The sequence below is a fragment of the Mytilus californianus genome, unplaced genomic scaffold (genome assembly GCF_021869535.1).
Source record: "Mytilus californianus isolate M0D057914Y unplaced genomic scaffold, xbMytCali1.0.p SCAF_11, whole genome shotgun sequence".
NCBI lineage: Eukaryota > Metazoa > Mollusca > Bivalvia > Mytilida > Mytilidae > Mytilus > Mytilus californianus.
The window spans coordinates 61,750,766-61,771,201 of NW_026262593.1; the positions used below are offsets into that span (position 1 = coordinate 61,750,766).

Consider the following 20,436-nt stretch of genomic DNA (forward strand, 5'->3'; position numbering starts at 1 on the left):
AATTCATTTCTGTAGTCTTACCTTGAAGAACTTACCTGTTGTATTAATTGTTAAGTTGTTTTCGTCCTGCTTTGTTTCATAAAAAAAGAATGGCCAGCGTAGAAACAAATGTCCTGTCTTAGGGAGGGATAAATCGTATACTTTGTAAAAAATCACTCTGATTCAAACAAAAACATTCTCTGCAACTAACATTATCAAGATGCTTTATTTCTTGATTGACAACGTATTTGTAACATTTGGAAGACATGTTTTTCTACATACAATTGCATTCTCATGGGAACAAACTGAGCTCATCTTCTTGCCGACTTGTTCCCTTATTCATATGAGGCTGACATCATACAGGATCTACTTAGGACGAATGAAAAGAAGTTAGCACCAATCTAATTCAAATACAGATCCTGTATTCAAGCTTTGCTTAAAAGGATCTAAAAACGCTCCATTCCACTTTTTTCTGGAATGTGACCTACCGAATTAGACTCATCACAAGGTTTGCACTTCAACACGACGGGTGCCACATGTGAAGCAGAATCAGCTTACCCTTCCGGAGCACCTGAGATCACCCCCGGTTTTTGGTTGGGTTATAATTGCTCAATCTTCAATTTTCAATAATGTGTATTTTGTACTGTTGTTTGTCCTTCGTCGTTTTCCGTTTTTTCCCTGGCATTGTCATTTTGTTTTCAATCTATGAGTTTGAATATCGCATTGGTGTGTTTTGAAAAGTTATAATGCATGAAATAGCTTTCCATTGGACGTTTTTTTATTCATGCAAAACTCGCCACTGGTATTTAAACAATGCTCAATGAAAAAAAAAAGGCCAAAATGCATACTCACTTTAATTCATTGTCACAAGCACAAAATCCGCATTTCGATAATCTTCTTTGTGATGATGAGGCCACAATGTTTGAAAATACAAAACCTAACACAGAAGTTAAAGAGTTGATCAGGCCAACAAAGAAAATGATGATTTTCGGCATTCGGTACACCTCGGCAGATCTAACTTGGGTTACGGATTCTGCCGAGGTTTGCAGATTGGACTTTCGGGACACAGATGATAGGGAGACAACTCAATGTAACAAAAAACGATAAGAAAGGCTTTCATTTCTTCATCTAAAGTCATTTTGAACAACTGAAACACTGAGGATGTAGTGAACATTGTGTACAGGTTCTTTTTTCGGTGTTATTGCAATAAATATTTTTACATATGACGGGGAAGTGAATTTGAAAAAAAAATAGGATTTTAATCTTTATTTCTATTGTCATTCAAACATAAAATTATATGAAATATACATGTAAAAACAATAACATAGACAAAATTGAAGGGAGTGAAACCCATATATTGAGATTCAAAGTTCCAGCAAACGAGGTTATTCTCTTGTAAATATAAATGTCGAATCCATTAAGCCCTACAAGTATAGCTACAGACCCAAGAGACAAGAAAATAGCTCAACTGTATGGCTGTTATAAATACAAGAGGTTTATATTTAATAAAAAATATGCTTTTTTGTACCTTCAAAATCTTTTTTAGTGGATTTTTAATACTTTTTTTTATTGTTTTACTTTTCTTTGTTCAAGTTCTACGTTCTAAACATGATGCTTTGAGCAAGATAAAATATGAATGTTAGGAGATACAAAAAATATTTCTAAATTATTTCATTGCACAATTGTGTCATCATGGCTGTTAGTGTGAATTACATGTAGTAAATCAAGGATTCTTATTTAGAATTAAAAATATTCTTCATTCGTACAATAGAGTTCGCTTTACGCACATACGATACGTATTTCTGGCATATCTTACATAGCTGGGAGAAATATAGCATTTGCGATCTCTTAAACCTCATTCAATGTTGACACGCTATTCATCTATCCGCCCATCTAATCAGCAGTGAGTTGGAACTAGGTTAAAGAGAGTTTGCAATAAATCGATCAGTCCGCCCATTCAACAATGAGCAGGAACTAGGTTAATGACAGTTTGCAATAAAAGGAATTATGATATAAAGTTTATATTCACATATAGTAACCATGTAATAATAAATGTCATGATAAATGTACAAAATGGATTTTTATTGTTCATCAAACTCTGAGCTGAATTTCCGGTTGACCCTCTTCTGTTTATAGGTATCCTCCTAAACACAGGAGTCGTTACAGTAGATCCAGGTTTGGTATTGTCTACATTTACATTAATGTTGTTGTGATTAGGGATCTTTATAATCTGGATTTGGGGTTTACTTCCGCAGGGCAGGGCACTTACAGCAGTGACCACTGAAAAATGCAAAAAATTAATGTTTATTTACATGCTGATTATTTATTATTATTTAGATATATATGAATTTGTTTAAGTAAAATGAATCAATACAGTCATTATGAAATTACACATAAGAGTTAATCAACCAATTTACTTATTGCATTAAATCATGCGACCCATGACGTCATTGCTTTAAACATCTGTTTGTTGCGAGTCGCTGAGCCTGCGCAAAGAAATTTACGTTGACAGAAGTTGAATTTCTGATTATTTTCTTTATTTGCTAATCATAATTATTTCAATTAAACGGAAACTACATGAACATCGTTGTGATTTTCTTAGTTCATTAAATTGTGTTTGACAATGGCTGAGAGTGTGGATGGGGGTTTACAGAATAGAGAATAATAGGCATAATCTATAAAGAATAGAGAAAAATGGACCAAAAAAATAAATAAGAGAGAATGAGGTGCTAAAATATAAAGAATAGAGAATAATGGGCAAAAAGTATAAGGAATAGAGAAAATGGTCTAAAAAATTAAAGAATACAGCAGAAACGAAGGACCCACTCATCCAGACCCCATGCATGGCTTTACACATAATGACGTCAGTCGTATTTGTTTTTGATTTGTTTGGCTAAGTATTGTCGTGTAAATTTCAAAGTCGAATCTTTCATTTTAGCTTCCTTTTTGAATTTGTATACCCTGTTTGATTCGATAATTGATGAATCTTTATTTGATATAATATATATGTAGGTCAAACAAAATTTAGCTGATTTATACATGGAAACATTTCAACTTCTCATTCAGGATTTAACAACAAATTAAGAAGCCTCTGATGTTACATTGTATCTATCTATACTTTAAACCAATGTAAATACCTTGATACATACCGTAATTTCCTTGTAGTAAGAAGCAAAGTATTGCACAAAGGAAACATATTCCCGGTGTTGACATCTGCAAATTAAGAAGTGATTGATTGTATGCTTGATTGGTGCTTGCTTAACGTCCAGTGGCAAATATTTCATGACGAGAAAAAAATAACAATTACATAAGTAGGTTGGTTCTGCTAGGTATTGTTCGACCAGAATGAAGGACGGTTAAGTAGGATAGTCAATGGGAAATGAGGGTATGTTGGAAAAGGGCAAAGAAAGTTTGCCATTGAAACAGGCCACTACCGAATCCGTAAGAGAGTTATTGCAAGGATTCTTTAACATACAGAGATCGACGCTCTCAATCTTCGATAAGACTTAGCTCCATATTTGTATATTTTCTACAGTCAAACGGATGCCCACTTTAGCTAGTGTTTTACTGTTGATTGACGAATGAGAGTAGACCTGGAATGATCATATTTCTACACTCCAGTCCACCTTTGCAGGTGGTTCAAGTTATAAAAGGTGAAAATTTAGAGATCTATTTCATAGGCAGGCACTTGCTATCGGCTTATAGTTAAGGTCGTATTCGAAACTTCCGACATTCAAAATTTATGGGAACTACACCAAGGTTTTTATCAAGTACGAATCGGGTAATTGATTCTTCAGCACATACCAGTTTTATGTACAAATATATTTAAATAGATGATAACAAATTGTAACAATACATCAAAGATGATGCAGGTTCTAAAACGTGGTCCAACCAGGATGAAGGGCAGTTAATGTAGACTCTCAGAGAAAAACTGGATATGTTGGGTCAGACAAAACATTTCGCCTTGCAATAGGTCACCTCCGCACAAGTCAAGAGTGTTCTTAGAATACGAAAATGTAATCCTTTCGCTACTCTCCTGACAGGGTTAGCATTCCATCGTTTTACTTGAAATGGAACAAAAGGAAATTCGTCAATTTAATAGAATAAAGTTATATGTTCCCATTAAACAGGTTTGATGCTAAATGAAGAATTGATATCTCCCACATTTTAAGAGAATTTTATTTGAAACCATAATTTGAACTGTACACTCATCTCATAAGAGGTCGGGGGCCTCGGTGGCCGAGTGGTCTAAGTAGTCGAACTGCTGTATCACTAGCATGTCAACACAGAGGTTGTGAGTTCCCAATCCCGCACGGGGCAGGTGCACTCGACTCCAATCTTAATTGACTAGGATTGTCAGTTTTTCTACCAAAGGTCGGTGATTCTCTCCGGGCACTCCGGCTTCCCCCACCAATAAAAACTGACCGCCACAAAATAGCACAATAGTGTTGAAAGTGGCGTTAAACATCAATCAATCAATCATAAGAGGTCAATTTTAAAACCATATATACAACCATAAATTGTTGGTTTAAACTATATTCTCCCATGTTCTTCAGTTCTGGTGTTTCATTTCACGATATTGCACACGAAAACGAATTTGTGTGATCGATAAGATTTAATATCAACATTGTTTAATCGGACACGGCTGCTTATTTATAAATCCCGATAGATTGGTACAAACTTTCATCTGATTAATTTCGAGATGCTTGGTTTTTTTAATAACAACATATGTGTTACGTTTGGAGGGTGTGTTTTTTTCAACAGACAATAGGCATTTCTATGGAATATTAATTCAGCTCTCGAATTGTGAAATATTCATTTGTATGTAGAAACATTTGTGCAGCGACCGCATATCCTGCACATTTCCCAGTTAAAATAACGATATCCCAGAGATTTCGTTTTCTATCACGGAGGACACTTTTAAACCAAATCTACTTCTAGTCCCTATTGTCGTAGCCACAATCCGACTTATCACCGAAATTGTCCTTGCCATGACGAACACCACGGGTGCCACTGCTGTAGCAGGACCGAAGCACCCGACTTAACACCGGGATTGTGGTGATGTTCATATTGCTCGGTCATTAGTATTCTGTGTAGTGATTTTGAAGACTTCTTTGTTTCTTTGGACATGCTTTTGTTCTGTTCTCTCTTATGACTTATAATATTTTATTGTCGCCTTGTTGTCGCCTGCATCTTTTTTGTAACCATTTTAGGAATATATATATATGTTTTCAACAATGACTATTTTCTTAAATACTTACAGTCCGTTCAGAGAACTTACCTTAATATTCATTGGTGAAAAATGGCAACTTTACATTTCAAAATATGCACATAATATACCGTTTCCTTCAAAATTATGAGTAATTTTAAATTGTATACTGATTAAGGGCTTTATCATATGAATGATCTATCCTACGACTGTGCATTGATTTTAAAAGCGTTAATATGGTTAGCCAACTTTTATCTCCAATTTGATAAATTAGTTCATATGGATTCAACATTTTAAATTTATATTTATTAGTCAAAAGTTTATCATCAAATTTGGCAATGTCTCTTGCATTATCAGCTTATAAGAATTACTCTGCGTTCGCTTGGTGTTTTCAATTTCAATAAAATCTTTTCAATAAATATTTATGTAGGTGCACGATGAATAAATGTTCTCATTTTTTGAATTCTATATTTAATTTATTCCTTTTCCTGAAATTTTCATCCAAATAAATATAAAAAAAGTAGTACATAAGATGTGCAAGATGTACCAAGCGATTGGTTCCGTTACGGCTCAATATTGACGGAAAGTAGTGGTCAAGGTTAAGACGTCAGACTCGGAATGTGGGAAAATTCTTTATCAAGGCGTTGGTTTTGAATAATTATATTTTTATTCAATGGTCATTATTGTAGAAAATAAAGGTTCATTCCTCGTGGTTATTGGACATAGTCTACCATTCATCTTAAGAATTTGTTTCTCCTCAATAGTTCGGACCAATAATTTGAGTCATTTAAATTTAGATTTAATTATCGTTATTGGTATAATGTATCATTCGTATATATACCGATATGGAATGTAAATTGGAATTCACGTTTTAAACACTTTCATATCATGGACTTCCGGATGGCAAATTTCATTCCCTTTGAATAAGCAGATGAGACCAGTTCACCATGATTTTCATATATATTTTTAATGACAAAATTACATACTCGATCATAAATTTAACCATTATGATTTCCTATGTTATGGAGAGATAAATAGATTTGACAAATATCTGATGTATTTAATTTCATCTGTGAAAAATAATCGAATTTTGATTTGTTTCATATGCTTATGAGTTCGTCAGCAACCTCATGCATGAGATATGTCATCTTAATTTCTCGCCCTTATTATATAATACAAAGCTTGAATGGGTGACCTGCGGCTCATCCCTATCACTCATTACATTGTAATCAGTACATATTGATGAAATTCAAAGATATAAAAATTATATTATTTTATTTTAGAAAATAGCAGAACAAAGTTTAACGTACTTTCTCAAAATCTTGTCCTAATGGAATATATTTATAATGACGCTTAAGTAAATTCAATTTGTTAGTTTCAGTTGAGGTTAAAAGTGCATACTATAAATTACTTTTTAAACTAGTTTAACTATCCCCCGTCACATTTCCATCTTTCCGCCACCCCAAGGGTTGACTAGTAGTGGGGCGTTCGTTTATGCGGAATGAATGAATACACATCCACGTTCGGTCAGAATGAGGACATTAAATTCGATTGATTGATTGATTGGTGTTAACACCACTTCAGCACTATTGGCTATTTTCTGGCGACCAGTGTGTACTGTTGGAGGAAGCCGATGAGAACCACAGACCTTCGGCAGGCAAACTGACAATCCTAGTCAATTAAGATTGGAGTCGAATGCACTTGCCACGTGCTGGGTTCGAACTTATAACTTCAGTGTTGACAGACTAATGATACAGTATTTAAACTACTTAGACCACTTGGCCACCGAGATCCCTTGATTTAAACCGATGCCTCGTGTATAGTGCTTGTCAGGCTTCCTGCACTGCACGTTAAGTAACCTTTGTAATGACTCTGTGAGAGGTCCTTAGGCCACACCAATTTGATTAATAGTTCTTCGGACAAAAGCTCCAAAAAATATGGGGCGAACGAGCGAATTTTGTTTTTTGTGTTTTATGTATTTCTTGAAAATGAGGTTTTTCTTTTTTTTTTTGGGGGGGGGGGGGGGGTGGGCTAGTGCTCTACAAGTGAAGCGAGCGGTATAATTTTTTTTTAATTGTGTGATTTAGAAGTTGTACAATTTATGTACATGTTATAACTGGGTTATTTCATAGAAAAATGAAGAGCAACAAATGCTCTAATGCATATAATTTGATTTATTGGTGCCTGTACCATATCAGACTTTCTTGTCTCACTGTGGTTTAGTTAGTTTTGAATATTTTCTTCAGGTAAGTTGTGTCTATGTGAATTTTGATTTAAATCCAAATATATTTTTAGGAAGCATAGCAGATGCAGTTCATATATGAGGAAGTATGTTAGTTAGGTAAATGACACATGTTGAATAAAATTAAAATATGTGTATGTATCCAATAAAATGCCCCTGTAAGATATTTGATACTTTTCATTATATGGTAATGATTGTTTATTGCTGTAGTTCAGTGTTTCTGTTGTTCCGTTGTTTTCCTCTTATAGTTGATGTGTTTCCCTTGGTTTTAGTTTGTTACCCGGATTTGTTTTTGCTTAATCGAATTATGACTATTGAATAGCGGTATACTACTGTTGCCTTTATTCATTGGCTGCTTGACATCCAGTTGGAACTATCTGTGCATACTTAGGATCAAAACAATGAGTGAGGTGAATATTTCTTGCTTTGTACTAAAACAAAATCCTGAGTAAGATAGTTAGTTATATTGCTTTACATGTATTGGTTCATAAGTGTTTCTCGTTTCTCGTTTTTTATATAGATTAGACCGTTGGTTTTCCCGTTTGAATGGTTTAACACTAGTAATTTATTTGGTCCTTTATAGCTTGCTGTTCGGTGTGAGCCAAGGCTTCGTGTTGAAGACCGTACTTTGACCTATAATGGTTTACTTTTATAAATTTTGACTTGGATTGAGAGTTGTCTCATTGGCACTCATACTACATCTTCTTATATCTATAGATCCAAATGTATTAAAATATTCCCTTACAATACCCGTCACCCCATTCACATGAACTTTTCTTACTGAGCAAAATACTCTTTTCTTTTGCTCCTAAAAGCTGTAATGCATTTAAAACTCTTTAGCTCGACTAGAAGTGGTTGAACTAATTACACACCCCTTATTATTATGAGCATTTCAATCACAATACGGCATCACCTTGGTCTTGTTGGATCTCTTTAAATTCCCTCTAACAAAAGAAGACTTCTGCTTGCATGCCAAAAGACTAACAAGAGGATATGGGGTTTCATCAATATCAAATACTTATGTGATTTTTTAAAAAAGTTCATGGAATTTTACAATTCATTTCACCCAAAAGATAGATAGGTCTATGTCTGTTGAAACAAGGATCGGGGGTGACGATGGTTCTAACAAATATTTGGATGTGTTTGTGGTCATCTAGAATGAACGAATTTTAATTTTTGCATCCTACAACAGTTCTTTAAAGGTAAAACGAGATGCATTTCGGATAACTGTGTGTTCAATAACTACTTGTTAACGGCAATGAGCTGACGCAACTGCATGTTGGCATCCCGATTATTGACCATTTATTTACAAATTGATTTATCGCACGTGCTTTCAAAACAATAGGAGCATTATATGCAACAGAAAAGCGTCTATGTGAAAAAAAATTTCATGGAGAAAATAATTTTGGAGCGGCATGCGGACCAAAAATTCGCAGAAGCTGTAATTTTTTTATTTTCTTTTATTGAAAAGTAAATTTCCCCAAAACAGGAGCGGGAAAATCCAAAGAACTATTAATCAGATTGGTGTGGCCTTATAGATGCACGGCAACATTTTTGCTTTATCCAACATACCCAAATTTTCCAGAGACAGTCAAAATTTCGGCCCTACATCCCGGTCGACCTGTATTGCAGAACAAAGCTACCTTTTGTACCATTTGTTCTCGTCCTAAATTTGCTAAAAAATATGTTTGCCACTAGACGCCGAGCAAGCAAATATCAATCAATCAATCAATCAACCAAGTGTCCGTTAAAAGTCAATGTGTTTGCTATATTTATTTAGTTTTTTTTTACATTAAGAAATTTAGTATAAAAATGAGATCTTTGGTATTGTCAGATAAAACAAAAATTAACTCACAACATATCTAGATTTAGGATCATAAGAGTTAGACACCGTAGGTGACATTTGCATTGGTGTTTGAATTTGGGGGTGTTAGGGTCGTGCTAGATGCTCACTCGTGATATATATATTCCATGAATACATGTAGATGACTTAATGTTTATTGTGTACTGATTTCGTCGTTGAGTTGCTGTCTTATTGACGTATACTCTACAACTCTTTTTATTCAAAAGGAAATTAAATGTGTGTAACCATTAACCTTGTACGGGTGGCGTGACAAACATAATAATACACTTTACAGGTACATATTATCTTTTTGTTGTTTTTATGACCACGTGTACAATGAATTTTCAGTCATTAGGTAAGTGTTTCGAGTTATACATCGTATTATTGTTAATTTTACATAATGCAGAAATGTCGCTACATCTACATTGCGGTTCAGCTTAGCCTTTTGGCAAACATGGTGCTGTTTACATCGATCTACCTAATTTATTCTGAGTACAGACAAACCTGTGCAACGTAAAACAGTTTTCTAGCATGGACCTAGATAAAAAAAATTTAAATGCATTTTCTGTTTCAAGAAATTTAAATCTTTCCTTGATTTTGATGTGCATATTTTTTCGTTTCGACAGAAGGTGCAAAAATAAGCCAAGCCGGAGGGGGAAATTTTTTTGATGTTAAGGGACGAGCTAGGAGTGTCCGATGTCGGATGTCTACATAAACAATAGAGGACACAGATATCTGCACAACAATAGGTGTTTTAAATCATATGAAATTCAAGTGTTTGTTTGTTCGTTTTAGCATCTTCTTCAGGCTTGACAAAAAAGTTAATCTCAAATTCTTAATTTGTTTTTTTTTAATTTGCTGAACCCAACATTGCATATTGTTTTTTCATATATATTGGCCAAGTCACGCTTTAAAACTTTTGCAAGTGTCTGTATACTCACAGTGAATTTTGATCATTATGTTTGTCAGAACTTCAAATTATGACTGATGCATTCGTTTTAGGCGAATCGTTATAGCCGGTGTCATTTAGACACACAAGGGGAGGGTGTAACAAATACTCGTTCACACATGTATAATCAAATAGGTATACAGTAATATTATCTTAAATAAAATCTTTCGGTCCTGATTAAATTTGTATAGATATGTTCTCGACGTATATCAATTATCCCAACATTTTGAATCCTGAAAATGTTGTATATCAGCTCTTACGACTTGGTCCATTCAAAATAGAATTAACCACTTACAGTGGCGTAGCGATGCCATTTTTAAGTGTACGCCCAAGCCTCGGCAAAAGGTCTGAAGGTCCCCAGCGGCCCCAGGGCAGAGGACCTCCAAGTAGAGGGCGAAACCCCTGGAAGCTCACGTGTTATCCTGAAAAAGAGACCATTTCTGTCATTAAAAATTCATCAATAGCAACATACTTTGTCGGTTGAAAACACAAAACTTTACTACATAGAGATGATTTCAGCTTCCCAGTTGTGAACTTTCAATTTCAAGGTAGCAACATTCCAGTAGACGTTTGATATGTGTATATATCTCCCAGTTGATACGATATTTTAAAACTTGCATTTCCTTGAAGAAGATTTCTACTAGGAAGCTTTTAAACCAAGTGTTGCAAGTGGTGAAGTTGAAAGCATCCCTTTAGAAATTTTAAGATCGCTATCACGAGTTGGTTGACTGTTTCACAATTGACGACAAACATGTTCCATTGTTGTAACCACAATTCCGTCTTCTTTTCTTCGAATTTGAATTTCCGAATAAGACTTATCTCCGAGTTTTTACTTACATGAGCAATACGACGGGTGCCACATGTGGAACAGGACACGCTTACCCTTCTGGAGCTCCTGAGTTCACCCCCGGTTTTAGGTTGGGCTCGTATTGCCTAGTCTTTTGTTTTCTATGTTGTCTTTTATATACTGTTTGTCTTTTCGACGTTTTTCGTCTTTTGAAATGACATTGTCAGTTTGTTTTCAACTAATGAGTTTGAATATACATTTGGTATCTTTAGCCTCTCTTTTTAAATTTGATTTGTTTGGGGTTTTTTTTCATGTTGATTTCATTGTTTTGGTTTGGACTCTAATTGTCCTTTGCTTTAGAGAAAAATGTCCAAACCGGTTACTTTAGAATATGTTTAAAAGAAGATGTTGGGTAAACCAATCAATAGACAAAAAAATCAAGACTTTATAAAAATTGAAAAAAAAACAAGTTCTATATTAATTATTTTAACTTCATACAATTTTCACACCTTTTTCCCGGGAAATGTCGTTAATGGACGCATGAAATGATTAATTTTCATAGATGGTCAGGTGTAACATAAAAATGCAAGCCACGCATATAGTATTCCAGCAGATACTAAATTGCTTTAAACAAAAGTAATCTGAGTAGAATATTCACTGTTAATTCAAAGTTTGACAGAAAATGAACAAATATATCATTTGATACCATTTGAAATTTAAAAGTAAATTTCGTCACTTTTATGGCTTCAATTGTAGTCATTGAAAAAAGCATTACAATCTAATTGCTCGTGTGCTTCAAAACAGTTTCTTTAATTTATTTGGATGAGATTTATTTTCCCTCCGAAATTATTGTGCACGCTCGGGCGTTTTGACGTAAACGTAGCAACGCGCCTGTCTTGTAGGAAATGTGGAACAAACTTGTACGATTTCTGCGGTTTAAAAATACCTACATATGATCATTAATCTTTTTCATCTGCACAAAGTATAACATATTAAAACAAGACCATCAATGTAATCTCTGTGGGTCCCTACTAGTGTAGTATAAAGTAAATAGACCAGCATTATAATTACAGATCAACCTATCCAAGACTTAATTAATGCAGCAGTGAAGGCCAAAGACAATGCATACTGTCCATACAGTGATTTTCATGTGGGTTCAGCTGTTTTAACAGAAGATGGACACATATTTTCAGGTAAATATTAGCATAATTGTACTTATTGATTATCTTGTGTTATTTTAATTAAAACTAGGACACACACGCGACATCGCGGTTCCGTGACTGAATTCTACGCCTTATTTACATCCTGGATTTTTAGTATTCGTATTGTCATTTGATAAAGTCATGCTGATTATAAGGTGCACAATTTTCTCTGCTTTCAAAATCTTTCTGTTTGAATCCGTCCTGGTTTTCTTACTACAACCGGAAACTACAGATATATATATTTTTTTGGTCAATAATTGAATTTAGTAGTGTCAATCCCTGTCGACGAAGTTCAGGTGTGATTATGACCCGTGTATATAGCAAATCCAAAATACACCGTTTGGTGGTGCGCCTGAAAGAGGCGGAACGTACAGATTAGATAACAGGTACTATTGGGCCCGAACTTGTTATAATATTAATCAATGTGGAAAACGAAAGTGCCTGAAATGGTGTAATTTTTAATCAACACCATTGTCTAAATTAGTTATATATAAAGTTGAATTCTTTGATTCGTCGTTTTTACGTCATGCTGGCTAACAGACTGGACTTCGTTATTTTAGTGGTAAAGCCTACAGTAGTTGAGTTCTTACAATGTTCGAAACCTATACTGTAACAGTGATCTTTGCTATTTGTTGTTTGGTTGTTGTTTTTTTTTTCTTCATATAAATAGTTTAAGGTCGATGGCATCTGCTTTTCAGCATTCTGACGAATTACTAGGTTGGTTGTTATTCCTTCAGACAAAGATCGATGACCTTTGTCACGCGCGATATTTAACCGTTTTATAAAGGCTCTTTGGTTTTGTTTTTTATATGTAAATCGTTTCATTTGATTGTCCTCTTTCCTTCGAAGTTGACATCAGCGAATTTGCCCTTCGTATACTTGTGCAACTCAACTGGTGCTACGTGTAGAGAAAGATGCTTACTCTTCTGGAGCAACCGAGAACACCCCTGGTTTTGTTTTTGGTTTGTAATGCTCGGTCTTTAGTTTTTATGATTATGTTATATCTTGTAGACTATTGTTTATCTTTTGAACGTTTTCGTTTTTTGGCATGGCGTTGTCAATTTGTCTTCGACTTATAGGTGAATAACCCTTTTGTTTCATCTGCCTCTCTCTCTCTCTCGCTTTTATTGTAAATTAACTTTTTGGTTTTGAGCGTGAGTAGCTGATGATGGTTTATCCAAAAACGCATCTCATGTTCTCGGCGATCTCTTTGGTTTCTTCTGCCTCTCTATATATATCTCTCTCAAGCTTTTATTTTAACATTTTAGTTTTGAGCGTGCATGACTGATAAAGGTTCATCCAGAAACGCATCTCATCATGTACTCGGCGATTGTTTTCTCCTCGCGTCTTTGGTAGACACTTATTTTGGTATACCAATTTTATTTTTATAGGAATTTTGAAAGCTCCCTCCTCGTTTTTTCCGTCGTTTTAATTGTATCCAACTCGTTGTAGGTACGACTATAATCAAAATTGTAATTTTCCAAAAAATAAATAAAAGCATAAGAACTCGGCCATATGATGAAAGAGTGACTAACTGACGAATGTGTTCAATACATTAACAACACGAAAGCAATATATTAAACGGAAGAGCAACGGATATATGGTGGATGTAAATAAAGACAAATAAATCCTCGATTACTAGATGTGTCGGAACGACACGACTGGCCGCGCTTGCAAAAAAAGTTTGAAGGCATTTTTATGAGTGGAAATTTCAAAGTTCAAAGCCCGTAAATTCGGCAAAAATCAGCAGAGCTGAACCAAACGTAATCTCGATCTAGTAGACATACTACAATAAGATCAATATGTGAAGGCGGTTAGAAAAAAACTCATTATAACTGTTATTTTCACGAAATTTTCAAAGTATAAAGTCCGTAATTTCGGCAAAAATTAGCGGAGCAGAACCAAACGTAATCTCGATCTGTAACTCATCATAGCAAAAATCAGCTCAATATGTGAAGGCGATTAGAAAACAGTCCATATAACTGTTCGTTTCGGAATGACGGAATGACGGAATGACGACCAAAAGTAAAACTACATATGGCCCCGACCTATGTCAAAGTAACATTTAATAAAATTGGTGAGTCAGAAGCCCTTTCCTGGGTTTACCTTCATCAGGATTTAAATAATATTTATTTGTTTATACTTGAATACTTGGTGAGCTATATATGACTAAAAGAGACATAATAAAAAGAATAGACAAATCTAACATTTCCTGATGGACTTTTTACTTTATAGTTTCCTTATACTATTTAAATTTATCAACGGAGTATTGAGAGAGGTATATTTTGATAAACAGGGGTATCGAACCAGTGCTAGTAAATGAAAGCAACATTTTATGAATTTGATGTGTCCAAGCGCTTTACTAAATTTTTCATTGTTAGGAACGCTCAAATCACCAAAAAATTACAGTCAAGGGTGTATAAATACACATGAGGAGCCAAGAAAGGCCAAAAGTGATCTAAACCACATGTTGAGTTATAACCATAGATGTGGGCTTTAAAATTGTTGTGAATTGCTGGAAGGTCATTAATTATTCTCCATTTGCCGGAAGATCATCAAGTAATCTGCAAATCATATAAAACAGCCGTAAAAACTTTCTGTAAAAAGTGTCATTAGTTGCCCTGCAAACGACTTTATAATATCAATCAGGAACGTATTGATAAGTGTGCAAAGACACAATATATCGAGAACATGAAGATAAAATTGATATTCAGATATCATTGTTAAACTGTACTGTAACAATAAGAATGGCATAAAGACATTATTGCCTTTTTCGAATGATTGTAGGCGCTAATGTAGAAAATGCATCATATGGTTTGAGTATCTGTGCTGAGAGAGTCGCCATTTGTAAAGCTATTTCCGAGGGGAAAAAAAATATAAAAGCAATAGCAGTAAATTGGTAAGATTTTATACGTGACTGATAACCTGATAACATTTTGTAGTGTATTTGAAAGTATAATTTATTTGCAATATGCTGATACACGAAACATGCGTGATGACATCTTTCATTTTGTTTTTGTCTCAAGGCTTTAAGACTGACGCTTTAAGAGAGTAAGTAAGTAATTGAAGACTTAGTCTTAAGATTACACCACAGTTACAAAAAAATGTAGCAACTATAAAGCTAACATTCCCTGATGCCCTAACATAATAATTCTAAATTGAAAAATATACAATATACAAATGTGACCTCATTGGATGTTAATCGAAGATCTTCATTTAACAATGAGTCGAAAATCTTGCATCTTGGTTTTGCAGTAAAACGAACATTCAATAGGCATTTATATTCAACGATAATGGCATACTTTGAAGAATACGTTTTTAAAGTTGCGTAAAAAATGGTGAAATCTTCCTACGAAATTACTTTTTCTTACGAATTCATTCAGTTGTTGCCCAACAACAATTAACATTGTTTAAAAGAACAAGTGTCAGGATATACGATCAAGCATACACTATATCAGAGACATTGTATTATATGTCTCTGACTATATCTATCAAGATACACTGCCCATAATATTTTTAGGAATACTATATGTTTATTTGTTCGTAAATCGTCTAAAAAAAGTCTTACATTTGATCTGTATAGCACTCCGGTTTCCGTCGCCAATAAGATTGCCATGAATTCTGAAAGTGGCGTTAAACACCAAACAACCAATCAATTACTAGTAGATCAGTAAGATGATGATTTTCAAAACTTGTTTACCTCACTTCATAATGGCCATCAAATTAAAGTACTTGTCCAATATTTTCAGTGATGTGAAGAATGAGTTTAAAGGATCGTGTGGAGCCTGCAGACAGTTTTTTGTAGAGGTATGCTTTATATCTTTCTATGAGCATGTTTTAAAGTATCAATTCCACTTATGATGCAATATTTAACTCTAATTCTAAAAGAAAAGATTTCTCAAATAAAGAATAACACAGTCAGGTTGTTAGCTTTCAACATTGGCAAGGGAAGATTTCTAAAATTAGGGAATAACACAGTCATGTAGTTAGCTTCAACATTGGCAAACAAAGGGAAGATTTCTTAGATTAGAGAAGAACACAGACGTGTTCTTAGTTTCAACATGGGCAAGGAAGAAAAATCAAAACAGTTTAAATTTAGTATACTGCTAGTTTAGATTAAAATTCCTTTTCAAACGATTATTTTTGGAACTACTGACTAGTTTATTATAATAATTAAACTTGACTTGATAATTATAAAAGAGAAATTTTGGGTAAAGTGATAATTTCTGTCAAAGTTTTTCTTTAATTTTCTTTATTATATATTATATGTATTCATTTATTAAAAGAAAAATTAAATTGTCATGTCTTTTGTTGTAATGTTTTCGATAGTAAATATTCAAAAGAAGAACATATAATGTTATTTTCATCTTATTATTAATTTTACACATGTTTAATTTTCCTCCAAAAATGTTTGCTCTACTTTTTATCTCACCTGGCCCAAAGGGCCAAAGGGCCAGGTAAATTTTTCTCATCACTTGGCGTGTGTCGTCCGTCGTCCGTCGTCCGTCGTCGTCGTTGTCGTTGTCGTTGTCGTCGTCGTCGTCGTTTGTTAACTTTTATAAAAATCTTCTTCTCTGAAACTAGTAGGCAAAATTTAACCAAACTTGGCCACAGTCATCATTGGAGTATCTATTTTTAAAAATGTTTCCGCCTGACAACCAAGATGGCCGACATGGCTTAAAATAGAACATAGGGATAAAATGCAAGTGTTGTCTATTATTTTGAAAACCGTTATAAATAGAGAAAATCTGACGGTACAAACATGTTTAGAATGATGAGCTCTACTAATTGTTCATAAACGTCAAAACTGTAAACGACTTCTTATAGGAGTTATTGCCATTAAATGACAAAATTTATCATTTTTTTCATTTTTGTCTATTATCTTGAAAACTATAATAGATAGAGAGAAACTTTAAATTACAAAAATGATCAGCAAGACAAGTTCTACAAATAAGTTGAATGATCGAAATCGTCAGTCGACTCCTTATTAGAGTTATTGGCCTTTGATGACGATTTTTACCAATTTTTTGCGTTTTTGACTTATATCTTAAAAATGATAATAGATAGATAGAAATTTAAATAAGCAAAAATGATCAGCAAGACAAGATCTACAGTTAAGACAATACGGAGGAAATCGTCTGACGACTTTTTATTGGAGTTATTGCATTTAATGACAATTTTTACCATTCTTTTTGCGTTTTGCCTTATATGATAAAAATCATAATACTAGTACTTAGTAGATAAGTAGACACTTTAAATCACAAAAATGATCAGCAAGGCAAGATCTACTAACAAATCACATTTTGCCGATATAGTTAGTAGACTGTCACTCTTTATAGGAGTGATTGCCCTTAAATGCGGATTTTTTTTTTACCCTCTTTTGTGTTTTGAGCAAAAACTAAAGAAGACGGAGAGAAACCAAACAGACTAAATGATCAGCAATACAAGATCAAACAAAACAGAGATTTTTGTCATGAATTCTATTCTTGTCTACAATGTTAGAGAGTGTCCTTTGTTGAATATGCACGTAGACCTGGGTGAGCGACACAGACTCTTTAGAGCCTTTAGTTTAGTGAAGTATTAGTTAAAAAGATCAAAAAGTATATTGAATAGATATAAGAAGATGTGGTATGAGTGCCAATGAGACAACTCTCCATCCAAGTAAAAATTTATAAAAGTAAACCATAATAGGTCACAGTACGGTCTTCGACATGGAGCCTTGGCTCACACCGAACAGTAAGCTATAAAGGGCCCCCAAAAATTACTAGTGTAAAACCATTCAAACGGGAAAACCAACGGTCTAATCTATATAAAAAACGAGAAACGAGAAACACATCAACAAACGACAACTACTGAACATCAGATTCCTGACTTAGGACAGGTGCAAACAAATGCAGCGGGTTTAAACGTTTTAATGGTACCAAACCTTCACCCTTTTTCTGAAACAATAGTGTAACATCACAACATAGAAAGACACACTATAAAATATCAACTGAAATAGCTTAACTCAATCAAAGGACATATTAACACCATTGAACATACACTGAACAAATAAATTTGACCTATGACACAATGTAAATACAAAATAAATAAACTAAGGGAAGAATAATAAAAGTAACATGTTATATCGGTAAGAAATGTTAAACAATTAAAGAAAAACAATATGCTCGAACAAAAATACCATTCATTTGCAATAACTTTAAACCCAGGTAAATGAAAATAATGAACCATTTTTTGACTACTGGTCAGATCATATAAAAGGACAGGATGTATTAAAAGAATTGTTCCACCAGAAGTGGCATTACCTCTTTTTTAAGGATGTACTTAGGTCAGGTTTAGGAATTTTTGTCAGATATTCGGACTCCTTGGTTTTTTTCCTACGATACAGGGTAAAAATTTTTGCACCATAACACCCATTTTTCTTTTCATAAAAGACTTCAATAACTCATAAAAGGTCATTTACCAAAATTTAAGCAGATTCTAGATTTCTTTTCTTTCGATTTGAGACCAAATCATACCAATGCAAATATAAGGTAAAAGTCCGAGTCAGCCCTTTCCCGCCATTTAAAAAAAAAAAATATCTCGAAAAGGAGCTCCATAACCTATCAATATTTTTTTAGCTTATATTGTTCCTAAACTAATGCCCTTCTGACTTATAGTATCAATTTTAAATGATAGATTTTTTTAATTTCACCTAAATACATCCTTTTAAGCAAACTTTTCGTTCTGTTCCAGTTTATACCGGATTACCATTGATAAACAAATAGTGTTGAAGTCATTATATGAACATCTTTGTTGCATGATCTTAATATATCCATGTGACTTTCTAACGATGTGTTCACGTTGGCTCAATAAGAGGGGAAGGTTGTGTTGAAAAGGTATTTTGGAGATTGTATATCCTTCTGTAAGAGGACTTTATAATTCGTATGAGCAATCATTAATTTTTGTATCATTGAAGCTTTTATATTTACCACAGGATGTTAACACTAATCATCTTCTTGAAGAGATCTTTGGGATGTATAAAATATTTGTGCTGCTCTTTTTAATTTCTAGTTTTCTTTGCCTGGTATTTTGTTATCCTCTATTTCAACCAAATTTTATTTTTTATAGTACAAGAATCAATTAAGCAGTATATTTAGGGAGCTACCATTTGATTTTTATGGGGGGGGGGGGGGGAGGATGAAATTTGAAAAAACAGGCAGGACAGGAGTTTTGAGTAAAAAAAAAAGGCAGGATGAGCAACTTGGCAAAAAAAAAGGCAGGATGACAATTTATGTAAAAAGTCAGGATAAACTAATAAAAAAAGGCAGGACTGAATAGAGTGAAAAATAAAAAAGCAGGATAGAGATTACAACTGAAAAAAATGCAGGACAAAATGTTTCATCCTAGCCCCCCATAAAATCAAATGGTAGCTCCCTTATTATCATGTTGATTCCTTGTATTTGCAGTTCAACATGAAGATGGATATATACATGGTAAAGCCTGACCTAACAGTAAAGAGAGTAACAGCAGAAGAACTGCTCCCTATGTCTTTCAATCCAAAGTCTCTTCAAGAAGAAAGAATTCCTTAATATATTTATCAGATGGCAGAAAAAATTCGTATTAAAAACTGTACTTTTATAAAATTCAATAAATAATATTTTGTCAGTTGTTTCCAGTCTTTTTAATTAAGGAGAGCAGATTCACTGCAGGTTGAGCTGCTGACCTTAATTTCTGTCTTTGATATAGTTCATATTGTCCAATCTTTTGTTTCTCTGTAGTATTGTGGACTGTTTGTTCATCCTTTTTTTTCAATGGTTATGGTCATGTTGGTCTTTCTTTAATGTATGGTATTTTAATCCTTTTTAATGGTAACTTGCTTTGCAACATCTATCTTATTAATAATTATTATACTTCCTGTAAGAATGTCCTTCTATAGTAAAATTGCTTTATTTTTGCATAGTTTTTGAAAGAAATATATAACTGCACTATGCGAAAATAGTATGCCTTGCTGTTGCAACAGACTATTGATTTTCATGTCAGTCATTTTCAATTTCACGTGCAAAGGCGGAGCTTAGTTGCTTTGACATAGCAATCAAAGCTATGACACGATGTCTTTTTGGTACTTTTTCATCTTGAAGTCAACATGAGTTCATGCCTTCAAAATTGAGCAAAATATAGGTACTTCATAACAAGTTTAAGACAACCTCTAGCACCAGCTTAAGCAAAATTCTACTTGTTTAACT

At 33.8% G+C, this 20,436-nt stretch overlaps 1 protein-coding gene across 1 annotated transcript; it reads left to right on the top strand.

Moving 5' to 3' along the window:
• Positions 1–9,560: 9,560 nt before the first annotated feature.
• On the top strand, positions 9,561–19,862 carry LOC127720469 (cytidine deaminase-like). Its single transcript, XM_052227053.1, has 5 exons — positions 9,561–9,628; positions 12,083–12,202; positions 14,999–15,110; positions 15,961–16,018; positions 19,660–19,862. Exons 1-5 carry the CDS (start codon positions 9,595–9,597, stop codon positions 19,780–19,782), a joined length of 447 nt encoding a protein of 148 aa, XP_052083013.1. The 5' UTR covers positions 9,561–9,594; the 3' UTR covers positions 19,783–19,862.
• Positions 19,863–20,436: the final 574 nt, after the last annotated feature.

What these genes read in the sequence shown, in the direction of transcription:
- LOC127720469 (XM_052227053.1), top strand. Translation starts at nt 9,595, where the DNA reads ATGACCACGTGTACAATGAATTTTCAGTCATTAG. An exon ending in AATGAATTTTCAGTCATTAG is followed by an intron (nt 9,629 to 12,082) that starts GTAAGTGTTTCG and finishes TTATAATTACAG; the next exon opens with ATCAACCTATCCAAGACTTA. An exon ending in GCAGACAGTTTTTTGTAGAG is followed by an intron (nt 16,019 to 19,659) that starts GTATGCTTTATA and finishes TTGTATTTGCAG; the next exon opens with TTCAACATGAAGATGGATAT.